The sequence below is a fragment of the Thamnophis sirtalis genome, unplaced genomic scaffold (genome assembly GCF_051295495.1).
Source record: "Thamnophis sirtalis isolate CommonGarterSnake01/CBP01778 unplaced genomic scaffold, rThaSir2_p1.2 scaffold_4, whole genome shotgun sequence".
NCBI lineage: Eukaryota > Metazoa > Chordata > Lepidosauria > Squamata > Natricidae > Thamnophis > Thamnophis sirtalis.
In genome coordinates this window covers 126,364,102-126,383,242 of record NW_028261384.1, presented here as the reverse complement: position 1 = coordinate 126,383,242, position 19,141 = coordinate 126,364,102, and the positions used below count along the sequence as shown (strand labels likewise).

Sequence of the window (19,141 nt, the reverse complement as noted above, 5' to 3'; positions counted from 1 at the left end):
TGACTAGGGATTTCCAGAGCTGCAGTCTTTCTCCAATGGCAGAGGAGAACTTGACTTTGCTTCCTTTCCAAGATCTTCCACATCTGTTAAGAAAGAGTGAAGCATGTTAACAGCTTTTACAAGTGCTCAGCAAGGTGGAAGATGATCCAGTTGCTTTCTAGGAAAGCCAGGTGTTGTATTCAAGAATTTGCAGGTGTATCATGGGAGATCCGTTTTCCTAGTTAAAAAAAATAAAGAATTGCTTTAGGAGGAGCTCAGTAAGTTCATCAACACTAAGAACATCTCAATTCTCATGACAGAATATATATTCTCTGAAGATGTCTTGTAATTATGTATAGTTTATGAACATCACTAAGGGATTCTGCATATTATCACTGAGGACACAAGAACTTTTTCTTCTTCTCAAATCTCTTTTGAAAGGAAATTGGCAAGAGATCATGAATCCAATGAAACTGTGCTAGTCCTTTTGGTCAATTCCCATAAATTGTTCCTGCTCTGTTGCTCTTCATCTGGAGCTCTTGTGTATCTCCAATATGAAACCTTTATTTGAATAGATCAATAGAAGTGACAATAATGAATATCTAGCGCTCCATGTTCATGTCCATTATCAAAAACAAACAAAGATTAATATTCCCAGAACTTCTAACATTCAAAAATAATTGTAAAGGAAGTGTGATTATTAAAAGAAAAATTCCAGGAAAAGGCAGTAGCAAACAATTTTGATGTTTTTCCTAAGAAATATGTCAGAGACTTCTTTCCAAGGCTTGAATTCAACTTAGGAGACATATTTTTCCAAGTCTGTGTGTGTTCCCATGTTTATTATAGAAAATACATAAGATCACAAGACTCGAAGGGGCCCCAAAGGTCTCCCAGCCCTCTGCTTAAGGCAGCAGCTTTACACTATCCCATTCAAATGGCTAACCAATCTATTCGTGAATACCTCTAGTGCTCCCAGGAGGCAACTTATTCCATCCCTCTCACAGTCAAAAGAATTTATTTCGAGGTTAGTTCTCTCTTTAATAAGCTTCCACCCATTACTTCTTGTCCTGCCCTCTGGTTCCCTAGAAAACAAATCAATCCCCTCTTTTTTATGATAACCCCTCAAGTACTAGAATACAGCTATGATGTCCCCACTAATTCTTCTCTTTGATAGGCTAGACCAGTGATGGCTAATATTTTCATTGATGCGTGCTGACAGTGCGTGCACACATGCACCAATAATGCAATGCAAACATGACACCCCCATGCGGCCCTCCCCATGCATGGACACGTGACCCCCACCCTGCACTCCCCCTATCTCCTGCATATGCGCAGTGGAGCTCAGCTGGGATGATGGCTCACATGCCCACAGACAGGACTCTGCATGCCACCTGTGGAATACGTGCCATAGGTTTGCCATCATGAGGCTAGACATACCAAGCTTCCTCAACTGTTTATCATATAATTCAGCTCCAGGCCCTATAATCTCTGTTGCTCTTCTCTTTACACTTTCTGGGCTCTCAGCGTCTGTTTTTGTTCCATGGTGACCAGAACGGGATGCAGTATTCCAAGTGTCAGCTCACCAGTGTTGTGTGAAGTGGTACTAACAGCACTTATTGTCTTCCTTTTGTGTAAAAACAGATGCAAAGAAGTAATTCAACATCTTCTCCCATTAGTGAAACTATTATTTCCTTGATTTCTTCTTGTACTTTACATATTGAAAGAAACTTGTTGTTGTTGTTGTTGTATCTTTTATTCATTAAGCATGAAACTCCGTCAAGTGAACATTTAAAGATGTGCCGCAAATACCATTGGCTGGTGCTAATGCTTGATACAGGTTGCTGCCAGCTTCCTAGGTATCAACCAGGTACCTTCTTAAAATATACGATGTTCCTAGTAGTGCAGTTTTTTGCAGTTCCGCTGGTGTTATTGCAGGAAGCTGCAATTTCTTGTTGTGTTTTGAAACATGGTACTAAGTGCCCCAATGACAATGGTATCACTGTTACATGTTTCATCCATAGGCCTTGTAGTTTTGATGGCCAGGTAGTAACATTTTGTGGGTTTTTTTCCCCTAGTTCTTTTTCTTCAACTCTGGCATCTCCTGGTACAGCAATATCAATAAACTCTACTCATTATTATTATACTTTATTCATTAAACATGAAACTCAGCCAACTGAACATTCAAAAATGTATCATAAATACCAGTGACTGGTGCTAATGGTTGATACGGGTTGCTGCCAGCGTCTTAGGTATCAACCAAATACCTTCTTAAAATATAAGATGTTCCCAGTAGCACAGTTTTTTGCAGTTCCGCCTAGTGTTATTGAAGGAAGCTGCAAGTTGTTGATGTGTCTTATAAAATTCTTGGACATGGTACCAAGTGCCCTGATGACAATGGGTATCACTGTTACATGCTTCATCCATAATTGGGTAGTTTAGACGGCCCAGCTTGCGGTATTTCATTATTTTTTCCCGTAATTTTGAACCTGGGAGGAACTGGATTGGGCAACCCGAGAGCTCCATCTGACCCCCGAAGGGCTTTGCAGGAAGAAACGCGGCTTGAGGCGCAAGGACGGTCCTGGCTGTGCGGCGCAGGCCCGGTAAAAGCCTCCTGTTTGGTTCCCTCCTCCTCCTCCTTCCACAGCCTGTGCGATGCTGCAGCCATAGGCCGAGAGCTGCCGCTGACGCTGCTGCAGACCTGAGGGAGGGAGAGCGAAAGCAGAGGCAGGGCGCCAAGCTTTGGTTAAGGCAGGCAAGGGAAACCATGAGCCGAAAGGAAATCTTGCTGGGAAGATGCGGCAGCAGGACTTTAAAGGTCTTCCCCCTCCCAGCCAGCCAGCCCACCCAGCCCATTTCTCCCCCCGCCACCACTGTGTCCAACAGGCCAAGTTGCTGGGAGGAGAAAGTTTGGGCTGCAGAGCATAGTTTGAACTGCCGAGTGACGTGCGGTGAGCCTCATGGCCGGTGAGGGTCCCGCTCTATGACAGACGTGGCACCGGGGCTTCGGCGGGGCTTTCGCGCTTGCCTCACCGGCCATGAAGCTCACCGCACGTCACTGATTCTAACCACTGCGCAACTGCGCTCTAGGTAGGCGCAGTGATTAGAATGAGTAGGCCTCATGTGGAGGGAATTACAATAAACTAAAGAGTGGATGAACAGGGTGTGAATGACTGAGTGAAGAGCCTCCCTGTCCAGGAAAGGGCATAGCTAGTGCACTATGTGAAGTTCAGCAAACCTTCTGTGATCTGGATCCCTTGCCCTGTACCAACAACAATGGTGACCAGACTTGGAGGAAGGAGATGAATCAACCCAATACTCTGCCACCCACCCAACTCATACATCAGTCCAAAATGGTTGATTATATCAAAAGCCACTGAGATGTCAAGATCAAGAAAAGATGCGGTACCTCCATCTTGTTTATGCCAGATCATCTAAGAGTGTGACCAACGTTGTTTCCATTCTGTATCCTGGTCTGAATCTTGACTGAATACGATCCAGATAATCTGTTTCAACCAGGGCCCTCCATAGTTGCAGCGTCATCATCTTCTCCACCTCCTTCCCTTTATAGGGGTACTTGAATGACAAGTATTCAGAATGGTGAGGTCCAAGATGGCTTATTGAGGAAGGAACAAGCCAACCAGCACTCCTGTGAAACAGCTGGTAATGCCCCCTACCTCAAAGTTGAATTGATCATCTTAATAAGTAGAGATGTTAGTACTTTATAGATTGTTCTAGATTACCATTGAATGTATATTGGGTTAAGATACAATTTACTATGATACTAATAGTGAAATGATAACCTTAGTTAGGATAAATAACCGGGCCATAGAAATGTTAATGTATACTTTTGGTGATCGATAAGTAGAAATATTAACATCCCTTGGATTGTCTTAGATGCTTAATGTTTATTTTCTTAGCACGTAATTAACTAATTTGGGATTGAGGGAAAAGACCTATAAATCTTATTAATAAATCATTGTTTAAAGATGGCTATAAAGGTATAATTTTGTGTGTCCCTGTGGAGAGGAGAGGTGAGATAAACAGTAAATAAACTTTTAGTCAACTACAATAATAACAAGGAAATGTTAATGGATAATATCTAATGATACATACAGGTGTGCTATGGGGGGAAATGTTTAGATATCTTACTTAACTGAATTTGTTTTAGAATATGTCATAAAGGTGTAATGTTATTGGAGATCTGTCGAAACTGCAAATGAATGCCAGTAGGTGGTTATGTCTTTAAATATAAATGATTCTAGATAAAAGCATGTTTAAATAATGGTAATTAAATGAGAATTGCAGTACAGGGATAGTAAAATATTCATTTTTTCTTTCTTGACTTAAAATGTACAACTCAATTTGAATGAAGGATATGTAAGGATGGTGGAAGAAACGCACGGAATATATTTGTAACCAATCGATACGCTTTCTACAACGTAACGAAAGATGATTCTTTTGTGTGTGTGTGTTTTTTTGCTTAACTAAAACAATAAAAAAATTCAAAGAAAAAAAAGGTGAATTGATCATCACTTAGACCTGCCTACGTGTCAGATGCGACCTCATTTAATAATCAGGAAAAAAACCACTCAACTCCATTTGTTTGAAATCAAGTGTACTTTTACTAATTATAAACGAACAGTAGCAAAGCTAAGCTGAATCTGGTTAATTAGGCGCGAAAGCAAAGAATATCATGTATAATTCAATCCCCTCCCCTTGGCACCCCAGTCCATAGTCCAATTATAATGCACCCAACTGTCAGGTGGGAGATAACTTCAGAAGACATCACCAGGATGGAACGCCGGACAGTTAACCTTGGTGGGAAACTCCCTTCCTCCACATGTGCAGTAAGACGGTCAGGTCAGCGTCTAGAATCTTCCTCCAGCACATCATGATTTCCCTCCCAATTACCATGCCCCCCCTCCCCGTTACAATGGCAGCCGAAGCAGCAGCAAAGCAGAGGCTGACACTACGTGTCATCTACCAGGCCACCTTGGCCAGCCAGGAAGGACATGAATCTAACTTGAAGGTGGTGCTGGTAAAGCAGACGTAAAGTGAGATTTGGATATTAAGTGTGAAACATACTGGGTCAGGCTGGACAGCCTCTTAGGGCCCTTTACTTCTATATTAAAGCCACATAGGCAGAGTTGCAACTTGCAAAAGAACAGGAAGCCAGTGCCTAACCACAAGATGTCAAAAGCCTATGCCAATATCTATGTCAAAAGTCCAAGGTTCAATTAAAGTTCGTTAATGACACGTACTCCATAAACAAAAGGAGAAGTAAGACCCCATCTCCTTATAAGGTTTTCTCCTCAAGGTAACCACTAAGAAATGTGTTAAGTATTTCCGTGTTGCAATGCTTTTGAGAATGTATAAGAATGTGTGCTTCGATAATGAAGGTTGTTCAGAACTTGCAATGCTAGCCATGGGCTAGCTCTCTGAACCTGGCTGCCAAATAAACTTTTCCTGTATCCTGAGAAGTCTAAAGCCTTTCATTTTCTGCAACACTGGGGAAGCACACAGCCTGGCCTGGAGGAAGGATCAAGGATGGAGATAGTCTGGCGTCCCTGCACAACCACAGAAGGCTAGGACTGACCATCCTCTAAATTCCAAAGAGATTTTATACCATACTTTTCAGAGTATAAGACACATTCCCCCCCCTCACTCCAAAAGAGGATGGAAATGTTGGTGGTGATATACACGGAATGCAGCCATTTTTGGCCTCTGGAAACACCGCCCTGCGCATCCGTTTTCACCAAAAACAGGCTTGTTTCTCCCAAAAAAAGGCCCGCGCAGAGGGTTTGAGAGGCCTGTGGAATGCTCCTAAGGGCTGGGGAGGGCAGAAACGTGATGCGTGGGGGGGGGGAGTTGGGAGGCGAAAAACAGGCCCATTTTTTGCCACAATACTGGCATTTTTGCCCTCCCCAGCCCCCAGGGCCACTCTGCAGACCTCCCAAACCCTTTGTGCAAAGAAACAGGCAAAAATGGGCCCAATTCTGGCCTTCCAAACTACCCCCCACCCCAGGAGTGCTGTTTCTGAAGTCACTTTTTTCTGAAGGTGTTGTGAATTCAGTCACCAAACAAACAGTTTATATAAAATTGAGCACTTTCTCCCTTAATCTCCCACTTGTGGGGGGGGGGGGGGGGGCTGCCAATGCAGGCTGACACTCCATGTATTTTTATGGCTTAATGGTTAAAATATCTACAGACCTCTCGCATGCTGGACATAAAATTGTTTCAACTTCTACCCTCAAAATAACGCTATAAGGCAATGCACACTAGAACAATTAGGAATAAGGAGTTTTTCCCCCCCCGAATGCCATCGCTCTGCTAAACAACTAATTTCCACAACACTGTTAAATTATCTACTAAGACTGAATTACTATTATTATTCTCCTCCTTACTAGTAACCATCTCTTCCAACTTATTACTATAACCATGTTGCTTGTATCTTTCAATTTATATTGTCTTTATTTGTTTCCTAGTACAATTTGATAGCTTATTACTAACCTTGACTATCACTGTCGTATCTTATAATTCTTGATTAATGTATTCTATTTTTTTTATGTACACTGAGAGCATAGGCACCAAAGACAAATTCCTTGTGTCCAATCACACTTGGCCAATAAAGAATTCTATTCTATTCTATCCTATCCTAATAGAAAAATTAATCAGTGGAACAACTTGCCTCCAGAAGTTGTGTACAGGATTCCCTGTCTGAGCAGGGGGGTTGGATTAGAAGACCTCCAAGATCCCTTCCAACTCTGTTGTTCTGAGTTTATTATTGCTACCCCTACTACAAGAATCTAGTCAGCCCAAGATCAAACTAAATTGGTGCTAAGAAAAGGTCAACAGAATGCTTTGTTATTGGAATGCCATCTAGTGGTTATTTTAGAGATATTTTTATATATACACTTGATTAGTTTTCTATATTTTGCTGCTTATATGCCCTTTTTTTTGTAGGAAGCCAGAGTCATTTGGAGTCAGGACACATCCAAATTGATTAAATCAATCAATAAATTTGGCTGATGAACAGGTCTGCTTGTAAATCGTCCGTGGAGCTTAATCTGCTATTCTATTCAGCACACATTTGCCGTGTGGTATTTTGGCAAGCATTGTTTTTTTGTGAAATCAATTTATACTACAGGTAGAAGATTTCCACGTTTTTCAAAGAAAGCTCCTTGAATCAGAATGAGGGAAAATTAATGTGCGAATTTGGGGGTGATTGAATGACTGAAGGAGAAGATAGGAAAAAAATCAAAGAAAAACAAGAAGGGTGGCTCAGTGGCTAAGACACTGAGCTTGTCAATCAGAAAGGTTGGCAGTTCGGCGGTTCAAATCCCTAGTGCCGCGTAACGGAGTGAGCACCCGTTACTTGCCCCAGCTTCTGCAAATCTAGCAGTTCGAAACCATGTAAAAAATGCAAGCAGAAAACTAGGAACCATCTTTGGTGGGAAGGTAACAGCGTTCCATGCGCCTTCGGTGTTTAGTCATGGCAGTCACATGATCACAGAGAACGTCTTTGGACAGCGCTGGCTCTTAGGCTTTGAAATGGAGATGAGAACCACCTTCTAGAGTTGGGAATGACTAGCACATATGTGCAAAGGGAACCTTTAATCTTTATTTTAAAAAAAAAAACAAGAAGGAAAGTTTTGTATGTGTGACAGCAGGGGAAGAGTCCCAGATCACTATCCAAGTAAATGAAGGCATCCATGCACACAGACACACAATCAAGTGTTCTTACTGAGAATTAAAACAGCTCAGCTTGAATAGATTAGAGTCCTCTGTCGTGACTCCATACCCAGCACAGATAATGACATCAAGCTTTGTTGCTCTCCATGTGTTAAGCAAGATCAATTCAATTTCCTTCCCAAAATATCTCTGCAAAAGAAACTTGAAAAGCAGAACATTCCCTAACATTGTATTCCCTGAGAAATTCAATGCCCTAAAGAGATTTGAGGCGAAAAAGGGGTTAATATACATAAATTACAGAATGAGGCAACTGGGAGGCTGTAACTTTTTTCACTTCCTCTTTCGGTTCCTATCAGCCGCTGTATACACAGCAAAACTCATAGCAGAAATTCCAATGTATACAGCAAAACTCATAGCAGAAATTCCAACGGGGAAGATTTTCTGGAAGAGGGGAAGGAAATTGGGCAGGAGAGGAAAAGGGACTTGGGAACGAGAGTGTCTTGGAGTCTCGACTACAGCTTAGAGATTTGTTATTGAAAGTGATCAAAACAGCAGAACAAGATCTCGGAAAGAGTTGAAAAGAAGGAATCTTGAAACACATCCCCATTCACTTTTTCAAGATCTTCCATCCAGTCTTGAGATGGATGTTGGATGTTACCTCCAACGCATTGGGTTCCCAAATGTCCCTGCCACCCCTTCTTTGGAGACCCTCAAGAGCCTCCACCGTTCCCATCTCTTCTCCGTACCCTTTGAAAGCCTCAGCATCCACTGCAAAGAGCCCATCCACCTGGAATTGCCTCGTTTATATGAGAAGATTGTCCAAAACCAGCGGGGTGGATTTTGTTATGAACTGAATGGACTTTTCCAGTGGTTGTTGCGAGCATTAGGATTTCACACCCAATTCTTAGCCGCCCGTGTCTTCAACCGCTTCACACAGTGTTATGGTCCTCCATTGGACCACTTGGTCATTTTGGTAGACTTGGATGGACAGCAGTTCCTGTGTGATGTTGGGTTCGGAGAAGGTTTCCTGGAACCGTTAGAGCTGAAGCCAGAGGTGGAACAAATTCAAGAAGGAGGCGTATTTTGGTTGAGCCTGGAAGGAGCCACCTGGGTCCTGGAACATCGGGAAATTTCTGGAGAGAAGGAGAGATTCCTCTATAAATTCACTCTAGAGGAAAAGAAGCTGGAAGATTTTTATGACATGTGTCTTTACCACCAGACTTCACCCTGTTCCATCTTCACCTGCAAATCCTTTTGTTCATTGCACAAAGCAGATGGAGGACGTTTAACCTACATAGGTCACCGGCTCATTTCCACCACGGGAAAGGAGCGTACGGAAACGGTCTTGCAGGATTCCGAGATCCCAACCGTTCTCTTTGATAAATTTGGGATCAAACTGAAGAACTTTGAACCTAAGGACGAAAAAATCCTACCACCTCCTCAACAAGATTAACTAGTGGGATAAGATCTCTTTTGGATTGTAATGGAATATGGAATTGGGCAAGTTGCATCTATTAAGAATCTATGGCTATCTCTTTAACTAGATTAATTCCTGGGGAAAGCCAAGGGTGATTACTTTTATGTTTTAATGAAATATGAAACTGGGCAGGTTGATCTATTAAAGATAATGTCCAAGATCATGCTTGTGATTCTATAAAGGTTAAAAGAAGCTTTAAGTTCGATTTAAGTTTGGATATCCTGCTGATTAGCACATCAGTGTTGCACCAATTACTGGATCATCATTTAGATTTTTAAGGAACCCTGCATGTGATTTTGCCAGTATTTTTACACTTATCAGTGATTGCTACATAAAAGATGGACCAAGATGCATCGGTAGTCTTGTCAGTTTATGCTTCTGTTCAGCTTTGAGAGAGGTGGGGGGGGGTCAGAGGGAGAGGGAGAAACAGAAGGGCTTCAAAATGTTCGTGCAAGCAGCTAGGCAGAGCCACACATGTCGGAAGAGGAGGTCCTTCTGACATTCCTTGAAAACTGAAAAGCTTTCCAAATCTTCGTGCAGAGTGCCGCAGATTAGCATACGGTGTATCAGTGTGGCCCGGCTATCCTTGCAAAGGAAAAGATCTCGTCCAAAGGTCGTTTTCCTAACCTGGGTTCATTTTCCCAGACCTCCACCCATAAACTTCCCCCATAGTCTGGCCAAAAGCCAAGTGCCACATGCCAAGGCCAATAGCCACAATCATCTCCCATGTCTCCTTCCTTCCTATCTACATACCTACTTTCCTTCTTTTTTTCCTTTTCTATCTACCTACTTCTTATCTTCCTATCTTCTTCCTGCCTTCCTTTTCTTCCTTATTCCTTCCTCCCTTCCTAGCTACCTACTTTCTTTCTTCCTTTCTTTATTTCCTACCTACCTACTTATCTTCCTATCTTCTTCCTTCTTTCCTTTTCTTCTTCCCTTTCTACCTATCTATCTACTTTCCTTCTTTCTCTCTTCCTTCCTTTCTTTCTTTCATACCTACCTATCTTCCTATTTTCTTCCTTCCTTCCTTATTCCTTCATCTCTTCCTATCTACCTATCTCCTTTTCTTCCTTCCTACCTTTCTTCCCTACCTACTTGCTTATCTTTCTTCCTTCCTCCTTCCTTCCTATATATCTACCTACCTATATTTTTTCTTCTTTCTTTCTTTTCCTTCCTTTCCAACTTTCCTTCCTTCCTACATATCTACCTACCTATCTTTTTCCTTTTCTTTTTTCTTTCTTCCTCTTTGCTTCCTACCTACCTTCTTTATTTCTTTTTCTTCTTTTCCTTCCTTTCCAACATTTCCTTCCTTCCTTTCTTTCCTTCCTACATATCTACCTACCTATATTTTTCCTTTTTCTTCTTTCTCTTTCCTTCCTTCCTACCTACCTTTTCTTTCTTTTCTTTCCTTTCCAACTTTCCTTCTTTCCTACATATCTACCTATTTTATCTTTTATCTTTTCCCTTTTTCTTTCTTTCTCTTTCCTTCCTACCTTCTTTCTTTATTTTTTCTTCCTTTCCTTCCTTTCCAACTTTCCTTCCTTCCTTCCTACATATCTACCTATCTATATTTTTCCTTTTTCTTTCTTTTTTCTTTATTTCTTTCCTTCCTACTTGTCTCCTTCCTTTTTCTTCTTTTCCTTCCTTTTCTTTTCCTTCCTTTCCAACTTTCCTTCCTTCCTTCCTTCCTACATATCTACCTACCCATCTTTTTTCCTTTCTTTCTTTTTCTTTCTTTCCTTCCTACCTTCTTTCTTTCCTTTCCTTTCCTTTCTCTCTTTTTCTTTCCTTCCTTCTTTCTTGCAGGGGTGCAGCGCTTACCAGCCTCGCTTCCCACCCACCCCCCACCTCCCGCGAGCGCTCCTGTCCAGTCCCCTCCTCCTCCTCCTGGGAAAGGAGGAGCCGAGCGCGGGTAGCGCGCATGCCCACCTCACCCCGGAAGACTTTTGCGCTGCGTGGTTCCCCAGTCCCTGCATTCTTGTCGCCGCCGTCGAGCAGGTGAGAGTCGGTCGGGTTTCCTCCAAGCTTTCTCCCCCTTCGACCCGCAGCCTCTTTCTCCCCACACACCCCTCTCCCTCCGGGCCTGCGTTTTCTGCCCCGCCGCTCCCATTCCTATCAGCGGGGCCGAATCATGGCTTCTCCCGGAGCAGAGACAGGCAAAGCGCAACGCATTCGCGGTGTATGTTTGCATTGAACAACAACAACAACAACAACAACAAAATGGCAATTTAGAATCATTGGGCGAGCATCCCGTATGGTATTGCAAGGGGTCTCCAACTATGGCCACTTTAAGACTTGCGGACTTCAACTCCCAGAATTCCCCAATTGGGGAAATCTGGGAGTTAAAGTCCGCAAGTCTTAAAAGTGGCCAAAGTTGGAGACCCCTTGGGTTGGATAGTAAGTAGCCTCTTCTCAAGTCCTTCCCCGAATGTTCTGCCAGTTTGGGAAGACTAGAAGTGTGGGTTGGCACCCAAAGAGGGTTGCCTAGTTTAATGGAAAAGAAGAGGTGACATGACAACTGCAGAAAAAACCATTGCTACCAACCTGCCTCCCATTAAGGACCTGTAGACTGCAGGACTCAAAAAGAGAGCTGTGAAAATATCCACAGACCTCTCGCATCCTGGACATCAATTGTTTCAACTTCTACCCTCAAAACGGCGCTATAGGGCACTGCACACCAAGACAACTAGACACAAGGACAGTTTTTCCCCCCTGAATGCCATCACTTTACTTAACCACAATTCCCACAACACACTCAAGTAATTTACTAAGCCTGCAAATTATTCCTAGTTATCTATCTCTTCCCATTTATGACTATAACCATGTTGCTTGTATCTTTCAATTTATATTGTTTTATTTGTTTATTAGTCTGATTTGATAGCTTATTAGTTGACTATCACTAAGCGTTGTATCTTTTTATTCTTTATAAATGTATTTTAATATCCTTAGGTACACAGAGCATATGCACCAAAGACAAATTTCTTGTGTGTCCAATCCCACTTGGCCAATAAAGAATTCTATTCTGTGATAGCAGTGTTCCAATATCTCAGGGGCTGCCACAAAGAAGGGGAGTCAAGCTATTCTTCAAAGCACCCAGGGGTAGGACTAGAAGCAATGGGTGGAAACTAATCAAGGCGAGAAGCAACTTAGAACTAAGGAGAAATTTCCTGACAGTTAGAACAATTAATCAGTGGAACAACTCGCCTCCAGAAGTTGTGAATGCCCCAACACTGGAAGCTTTTAAGAAGATGTTAGATGACCATTCGTCTGAAGTGGTGTAGGGTTTCCTGCCTAAGCAGCGGGTTGGACTAGAAGACCTCCAAGGTCCCTTCCAACTCTGTTATTCTATTCTATATAATTTGATGTGGGAAAGGGGGGGTAAGGGAGAGAGAGGGGAAGAACCCCAAGATGAGTTTGGAGTGTGGCCATGATGAGAAGTTGGCAATGGATCCACATCCCTGTTTTGGAAAGAAAAATAAATAAACATCAAAAACCTTTGTGAGGATTGTCAGTTGCAGTCTGGGTTAGAAAAGGAAGGAAGGAAAGGGACAGCGAGGGAGGAAGGAAGGAAATATATGTGTGTGTATAAACAGCTCTACACATACTTAAAACAGTATGAATGTGTAAACCAGTGGTAGTCAACCTGGTCCCTACCGCCCACTAGTGGGTGTTCCAGTTTTCATGGTGGGCGGTAGGGGTTTGCTGTAACTCTGCTTTATAAATTTTCTAAAGTTAAGTTACTTCCCTACTTTATAAATCACCATTACTGTGGAACCGGTGGGCGGTTAGAAAATTTTACTACTAACAGAGATACAAAAGTGGGCGGTAGGTATAAAAAGGTTGACTACACCTGGTGTAAACACACACACACAAAATCAAAACTACATATGTATACACACATACTAATAAACACACATATATACAGACACCTAAACAAATGCACATAAACATCTATAGACCTATAGATATTTATGTGCAGAATGTGTTCATACACCAAATAAAACACTGGTAATTAAATATTTAGTGTATTTTGTTGTTGTTGTTGTTGTGTTGTTGTTGTTGTTGTTGTTGTTATTATTATTATTATTATTATTATTATTATTAGACAGTAAATGTGTTTTTATTTTTCCATTTTCATTTCGTACAGTCACATATATACTGTGCATAACCGGGGCCATATAACATTAAACAATAAACACAGCCATTCCTCTTGTCAACAATACCCCCCAAAATAGAAACCCAATGTACCTCTTCGACCCTCCATACACCCTTTCTTTCGCCCCCCTCCAACTTTCCATCTTCCCTCCAATATTCCCCCCTACCCTACTTCCCCTCCCCCTCTACCACTCCTCTCTCCCAGTACACTCCCTCCCTTCCTTCTCACCCTCCCTCCCGTCCTCTCTCCCACCCTCTCTACCCCTCTTTCTTCTATCACTCTACTCCTCTCTTCGGTGTATTTCTACTATCTATTAATATATTCAGCTTGCCCTATTTTTACAGTGAAATTAAAGAGCAACAGTATACAAGTGCAATCGCGTTACTATAAAATCTAACACTTTAGTGTATTGATTACTGATCAAATTGAGGATAATATCTAAGCATGTTTCCCAATCTTGGCAATTTTTAGATATGTGTGGTATTCCCAGAATTCCCCTGTTGGTCAGCATTGTGATTTCCAAACAAGGGTTTATGCTTTAGTGTTTGGGGCCCAGGCAACTGCGGCTTAAGGCAATTAATCATAGTTTCCGTATGGACCTATTGGGTGGCTCTCCAATTACTCGATCATGGCTCTCTGAAGCCTAAAGTAGAATGGCCTGTTAACCAGGGCTACAAGGGGCTAGAGCAGGGATGGCTAACCTATTTGCCGTTGCGTGCTAAAAGTGCACTCACACCTATAATGCAATGTGTGTGCGAGACATACACATGTGCACGCCACCCCCACACATGCATGCACGACACCCACCCACCCCATGCCTCCCTGCAGCCTCCTAGGAACAAAAACAGGCCGTGGGAGGGAGGGGCGCACTACACACATCCTGTATCCTGTTTCGGGCCTGGTAGCCCTCCTGGCGGCCTCCTGGGACCAAAAACAGGCCATGGGGGGAGCCACCCGCAGGTGACGCACCCCCCCCTGCCCATGCATGTGCGTCTCCTGCTTGCGCAGTAGAAACTAAAAATCAGCTGGCAAGCGGGAGGTATGCGTCCATGCACTGTGGAGCTGAGCTGGGGCAATGGCTAGCGTGCCCTCGCCATCACAGAGCTAGAGGGTAACAGTATCAAGAAGGTGGTACAAATGCCTAGAATGGTCTTTCATTAAACTCATTTTTAATCCACAGTCTCTTCCATGGCTTCCATCGTTCCCCCGACGGCTTCCCCAGGCTCAGGGGTCCTTGTGACTCAGCACGGCGCTTTCGTGATCCGCTCCGATTTGGGTTACTTCCTCCAAACGCCTGACTTCAGCTCAGGGCAAGATCTCAAAATACAGCCCCTCCACCCTGCTTGCCGCGGAAAAGACCACTATGTAGGAGACCCCAGCGGTCCGGCCATCTATCTCCTCCACGGGGACTCCTTCTGCCAAGTGCCGGACCTGACCTCCGAGCCGCCCTCGGATGCCTTCCCGTTGCACCCCAGCTGCCGCGGAGCAGACCATTACGCATTCTGCGAGGGACACTTTTTCATCTTCTTCCTGTCGCGAGGGGTGGTCCTGTGTGTGGCTGACCTGGCCACGGGGGCCTTGGTTAAGGAGATCCACTTGGAACCCACTCTCCTCAATGGGCTGTACTACTACGGAGCTGATTCTGCCCATCTGGCTTGCTTCAGGATGGACGAGGAGCAGCGGCTTTGCGGCACCCGTTTTGCCGCCACTGCAGGATCCAAGGAGGAGTCCTTCGCGATTCACCCGGACGTGGTCTCGTTCCTCCCAGGCGGACTGTCCATCACGCACGGTGCTGCCTTCGGTCAGTGGCAGTGCCTCAAGCTCCTCTCCAACGGAACTGACATGCCCATGCCCAGCAGCAATGAAATATCCCGCATGGTTGGCTATGCCAAGTTGGAACTTGGGCTAAAAGCTCATGTCGACCCGTCAGTGAATCCGGAATCCCTGGCAATGTCTCTGCTCCAGCACCACTTTGCACTCCCTACGATCTACGGAGGACTGGGACTTCAGACCGAGCAAGAAGAATGGGAAGACGCAGTGGAGGAAGAAGAGCCTCTCCGGGTGATCCTGCAGCCCAGGCAAAAGCTTTACTGGTGGCATTACTGCCTGGGGTTGGGCAAGACGCCTGTCTTGTATTGCCGGTCACTGAAGATCACCCGCAATCCTTCACCCCCTACAAACATACCTTTGCCACGGGCTGCGGTTTGAAGCCAGACTTCAGGAAGGAAGCTTTTAACAGGGCTAAAAAGAAATAAATAAATAGATATATTTATGTACTTCCTCTTCTTGTTATCTTTCAGTTGCAAGAACAACTCCTTGTTTGGCAACTGAAGTTGTGACGGTGCTGAACGAAGGGGGGGAGGGAGGTTACAACAGGTCGTTGTGTAGTTGCGGCCATTGCAACATCCCTGGGGTCATGTAAAGAGTGTTCCCAACTTACCATAGTTCATTTAGTGACCATTCAAACTTGCAATGGCACTATAAAAAAGTGACATGTGACCGTTTCTCACACTTAACAGCCGTCACAAAACATGCCCACATGATCAAAATTCATACACTTGGCAACTGACTCGTGACGGTTGCAGCGTTCCAGGGTCACGTGATCGTCTTTTTGTGTCAAAGGGGGAAGCCGGAGTCACTTAACAACTGCATTCCTAATTTTAACAACTGCAGAGATTCACTTAATGACTGTGGTAAGAAAGGTCATAAAGTGGGGCAAAATCACTTAGCAGTGGAAATTTGTGGCTCAATAGATTCAAGTCAAGGACTACCCATAGGTGGGATTTAGCAGCTGGACAACTGGCTTGCAGTGACAATATTGCAAGCATTCCGGCCATGTGATGTCCTTTTGCAAACTTCCACTATCGGCTTCTGCCAAGCAAAGTCATTGGGGAAGCCAGCGGATCGTAGACGATGATCACGTGACTATGGGAACTGCATGAGATTTACCCAATGACAGGAACTGGGACTGCCACAACTGTTGTAAGTTGGTAAGTTGGCGGTCATAGGATGTTACACTTTACGAATGTGTCAGATAGCGATAGAATTCCTGGTCCCAATTACCATCATTAAGCAATGATTACCGTATTTTTCAGACTATAAGACGCTCTGGACTATAAGCTACGCCTAGCTTTTGCAGAGGAAATCAAGAAAAAAATCTGCCTCTGCCTCCCAGCATCTATCCGGTATTCATCTGACACATTCGCCTCGGCCCGTTCGCTGCCGCCCCTTCGCAGCGGCCCTTTTGCTACCACCATGACTCATTCACTGCTGCCACGGCCCATTCTACAACAGCTGGTCAGCACCCCACCAACACACACACACACACATGCTGCAATATTTGCTGTTGTCTATGGGGGAGAGGGGAAGACAGAGATAGTTACCATATTTTTTCAGAGTATAAGACGCACCAAGGTTTTGAAGAGGCAATTTTTTTAAAAAAAAGTTTTTGCACTCTGCAGGGCTTCTACAGGCTCTGCATGGCAATTTTGGTGATGGGGGCGGGGCTTCAGGAGGCAAAAAAAATGCTGTATTCAGTGTATGACGCACCCAGATTTTCAGCCTCTTTTTTGAGGGAAAAGGGTGTGTCTTATACTCAGAAAAATATGGTATCTAGGAGTCTATAATGGAGTAAGGTTGCTCAAGGGATGAGGAGATAGATTAGCTTAGTCAAGTCAAGGCACACAAGTCTCCTAATAAGGAAAATTAGGTAACTATTTCCTCTGTCCAGAAGGGCAGCAAGTTAGAACTCACCAGCTTGGGATGTGGGGGGGGGGGGGGAGAACCTCAATCGCTTTATATCAAGAGAAACGATCTTAGATGTTTGCCGATAGCTCTTTTGGGGTTTGTTCATATGGAATGGGACAACTCCCGCCCTGGTCAACTCAATTTGCCACAGCAGAACTCGTTGGGAGGAGGAAGGGACGACAGTTCCATAATTTAAAATAATTCATTTTGGTCGTTCACATTTCATTTTGCATCCTTTCCTTAATTATTCCTTCCATCGCTCCTTCAATATTAGTATAACTTCTGTCCCACGGTGAGTTTGTCCTACAGCACGTTGACTACACCAAGTCCTTAGACCAGTGATGGCTAATCTGCTCCGGACCGAGTGCCCGGGTGCAAATGCGCATGCGCTAGAACTCCCAAAACGCTGCGCATGTGCGGCCCACATGTATGCGCCCTGCCCCTCTGTGCATGTGCACGCCCTCCACACGTGCCCCACCCCCACACATGCGTATGTGCCCCTCCACCCCGTGCGTGCATGCATATCCCTCTGCATGTGCCCTATGCATTTGCGCCAGAGACTCAATGACTAGGTTTGCCATAACGGTTCAAGACCCCCCCCCGTCCTTGTTCATAGGATCTTTAAAAAGCACAGAATCCTGTGATCAGCTTTGCTTATGAGTTGTGGACATGAAAAACGCTTAGGTGGACATGAGAGGTTTTGTGATCTTCCACATTTCCAATTTGAGAAACACAAAGAACCTACCCGTTGTCCTTCACACAATGAGGTTAAAAAAAAAAAAGGTACCGTATTTTTGGGAGTATAAGACGCACCTTTTCCCTCAAAAAGGGGTGAAAATCCGGGTGTGTTTTAGACACTGAATACAGCAATTGTGGCTTACTAAAACCCCGTTCCTTTGCAAAAATTGAAGTGCAGAGGGTTTGGGAGGCTTGAAAAGTGCTCCTGAGGGCTGGGGAGGGCGGTTTTTGCCCCCCCCCCAGCCCTCAGGAGCACTCTACAAGCCTCCCAAAGCTCTGCACCCCCCCCCCCATTTTTTTTTGCAAAATACCAGGCGTGCAGAGGGTTTAGGAAGCCTGTAGAGTGCAAAAACTTTTTAAAAAAATTATCTCTTCAAAATCATGGTGTGTCTTCTACTCCGGTGCGTCTTCTAGTCTGAAAAATACGGTAATTCAGAGTGCTGTGATTTTTTTCCCAAGGATTTTTCATCAAAACATCAGAGTTAGGAAACAGAATAATATGGAAACAATGCTAGTCGCAAAATAACTCTCCTCTACTACAGGTAGTCCTTGACTTACAACTATTTGTTTAGTGACCATTTAAAGTTAAGACAGCATTGAAAAAAAGTGACTTATGACTGTTTTTCACATGGCTACCTGCAGTCCTCGAGTTACAAACAGTTCATTGAGCGACCGCTCAAAAGTTACAGCAGCATTGAAAAATGTAACTTGTTTCATAGTTACAACCTTTGCTGTGTCCCGAGTGGTGGTCACCTTTTGAGCCAGATTCACTTAACAACCGTATTACTTAACAACGGCAGTGATTCACTTAATAATTGTGTCAAGAAAGGTTGTAAAATGGGGGCAAAACTCAACAAATGTCTCACTTAACAGAAATTTTGGGCTGTTGTAAGTCAAGGGTTATCTTATTGCAGCATTCCTCTTGGTCACGTGATACAAATTTGGGTGCTTGGCAACGGGTTCATATTTATGACGGTTCTGGTGTCCTGGGGATCATGTGACCATCATTTCCAAGTTTCTGAGGAGCAAAGTCACTTGGGAAAACCAGATTCACTTAACAGCCGGTTACTAACTTAAGCACTGCAGTGATTCACTTAACAACAGTGGCAAGAAAACTTAAGAACTGTCTCGCTTAGCAACAGACATTTTGGGCTCAATTGTGGCCATAAGTCGAGAACTACCTGCATTACATAACTTTGGCTTTCCCCAACCTGGGGCCCACTAGCAGCAACAGGATACTAATTCCAAGATATTGTTCTGACCAAGGCTTCCCAAGAGCATGAAGCAAACTCCTAGTTCCGACAAAAACCCTTTATTAATTTACTCTGAGTTCTGCTCATTCACATCCAGCA

At 43.9% G+C, this 19,141-nt stretch overlaps 2 protein-coding genes across 2 annotated transcripts; both read left to right on the top strand.

Moving 5' to 3' along the window:
* Positions 1 to 8,074: 8,074 nt before the first annotated feature.
* On the top strand, positions 8,075 to 10,124 carry LOC106546091 (arylamine N-acetyltransferase, pineal gland isozyme NAT-10-like). The gene has a single exon (XM_014062867.2). The coding sequence runs from the start codon at positions 8,312 to 8,314 to the stop codon at positions 9,122 to 9,124; it is 813 nt and encodes a 270-aa protein (XP_013918342.2). The 5' UTR covers positions 8,075 to 8,311; the 3' UTR covers positions 9,125 to 10,124.
* Positions 10,125 to 11,044: 920 nt separating this feature from the next.
* LOC106546089 (uncharacterized) lies at positions 11,045 to 15,580 on the top strand. Its single transcript, XM_014062865.2, has 2 exons — positions 11,045 to 11,146; positions 14,485 to 15,580. Exon 2 carries the CDS (start codon positions 14,493 to 14,495, stop codon positions 15,510 to 15,512), a length of 1,020 nt encoding a protein of 339 aa, XP_013918340.2. The 5' UTR covers positions 11,045 to 11,146; positions 14,485 to 14,492; the 3' UTR covers positions 15,513 to 15,580.
* The last annotated feature ends 3,561 nt before the right edge of the window (positions 15,581 to 19,141 follow it).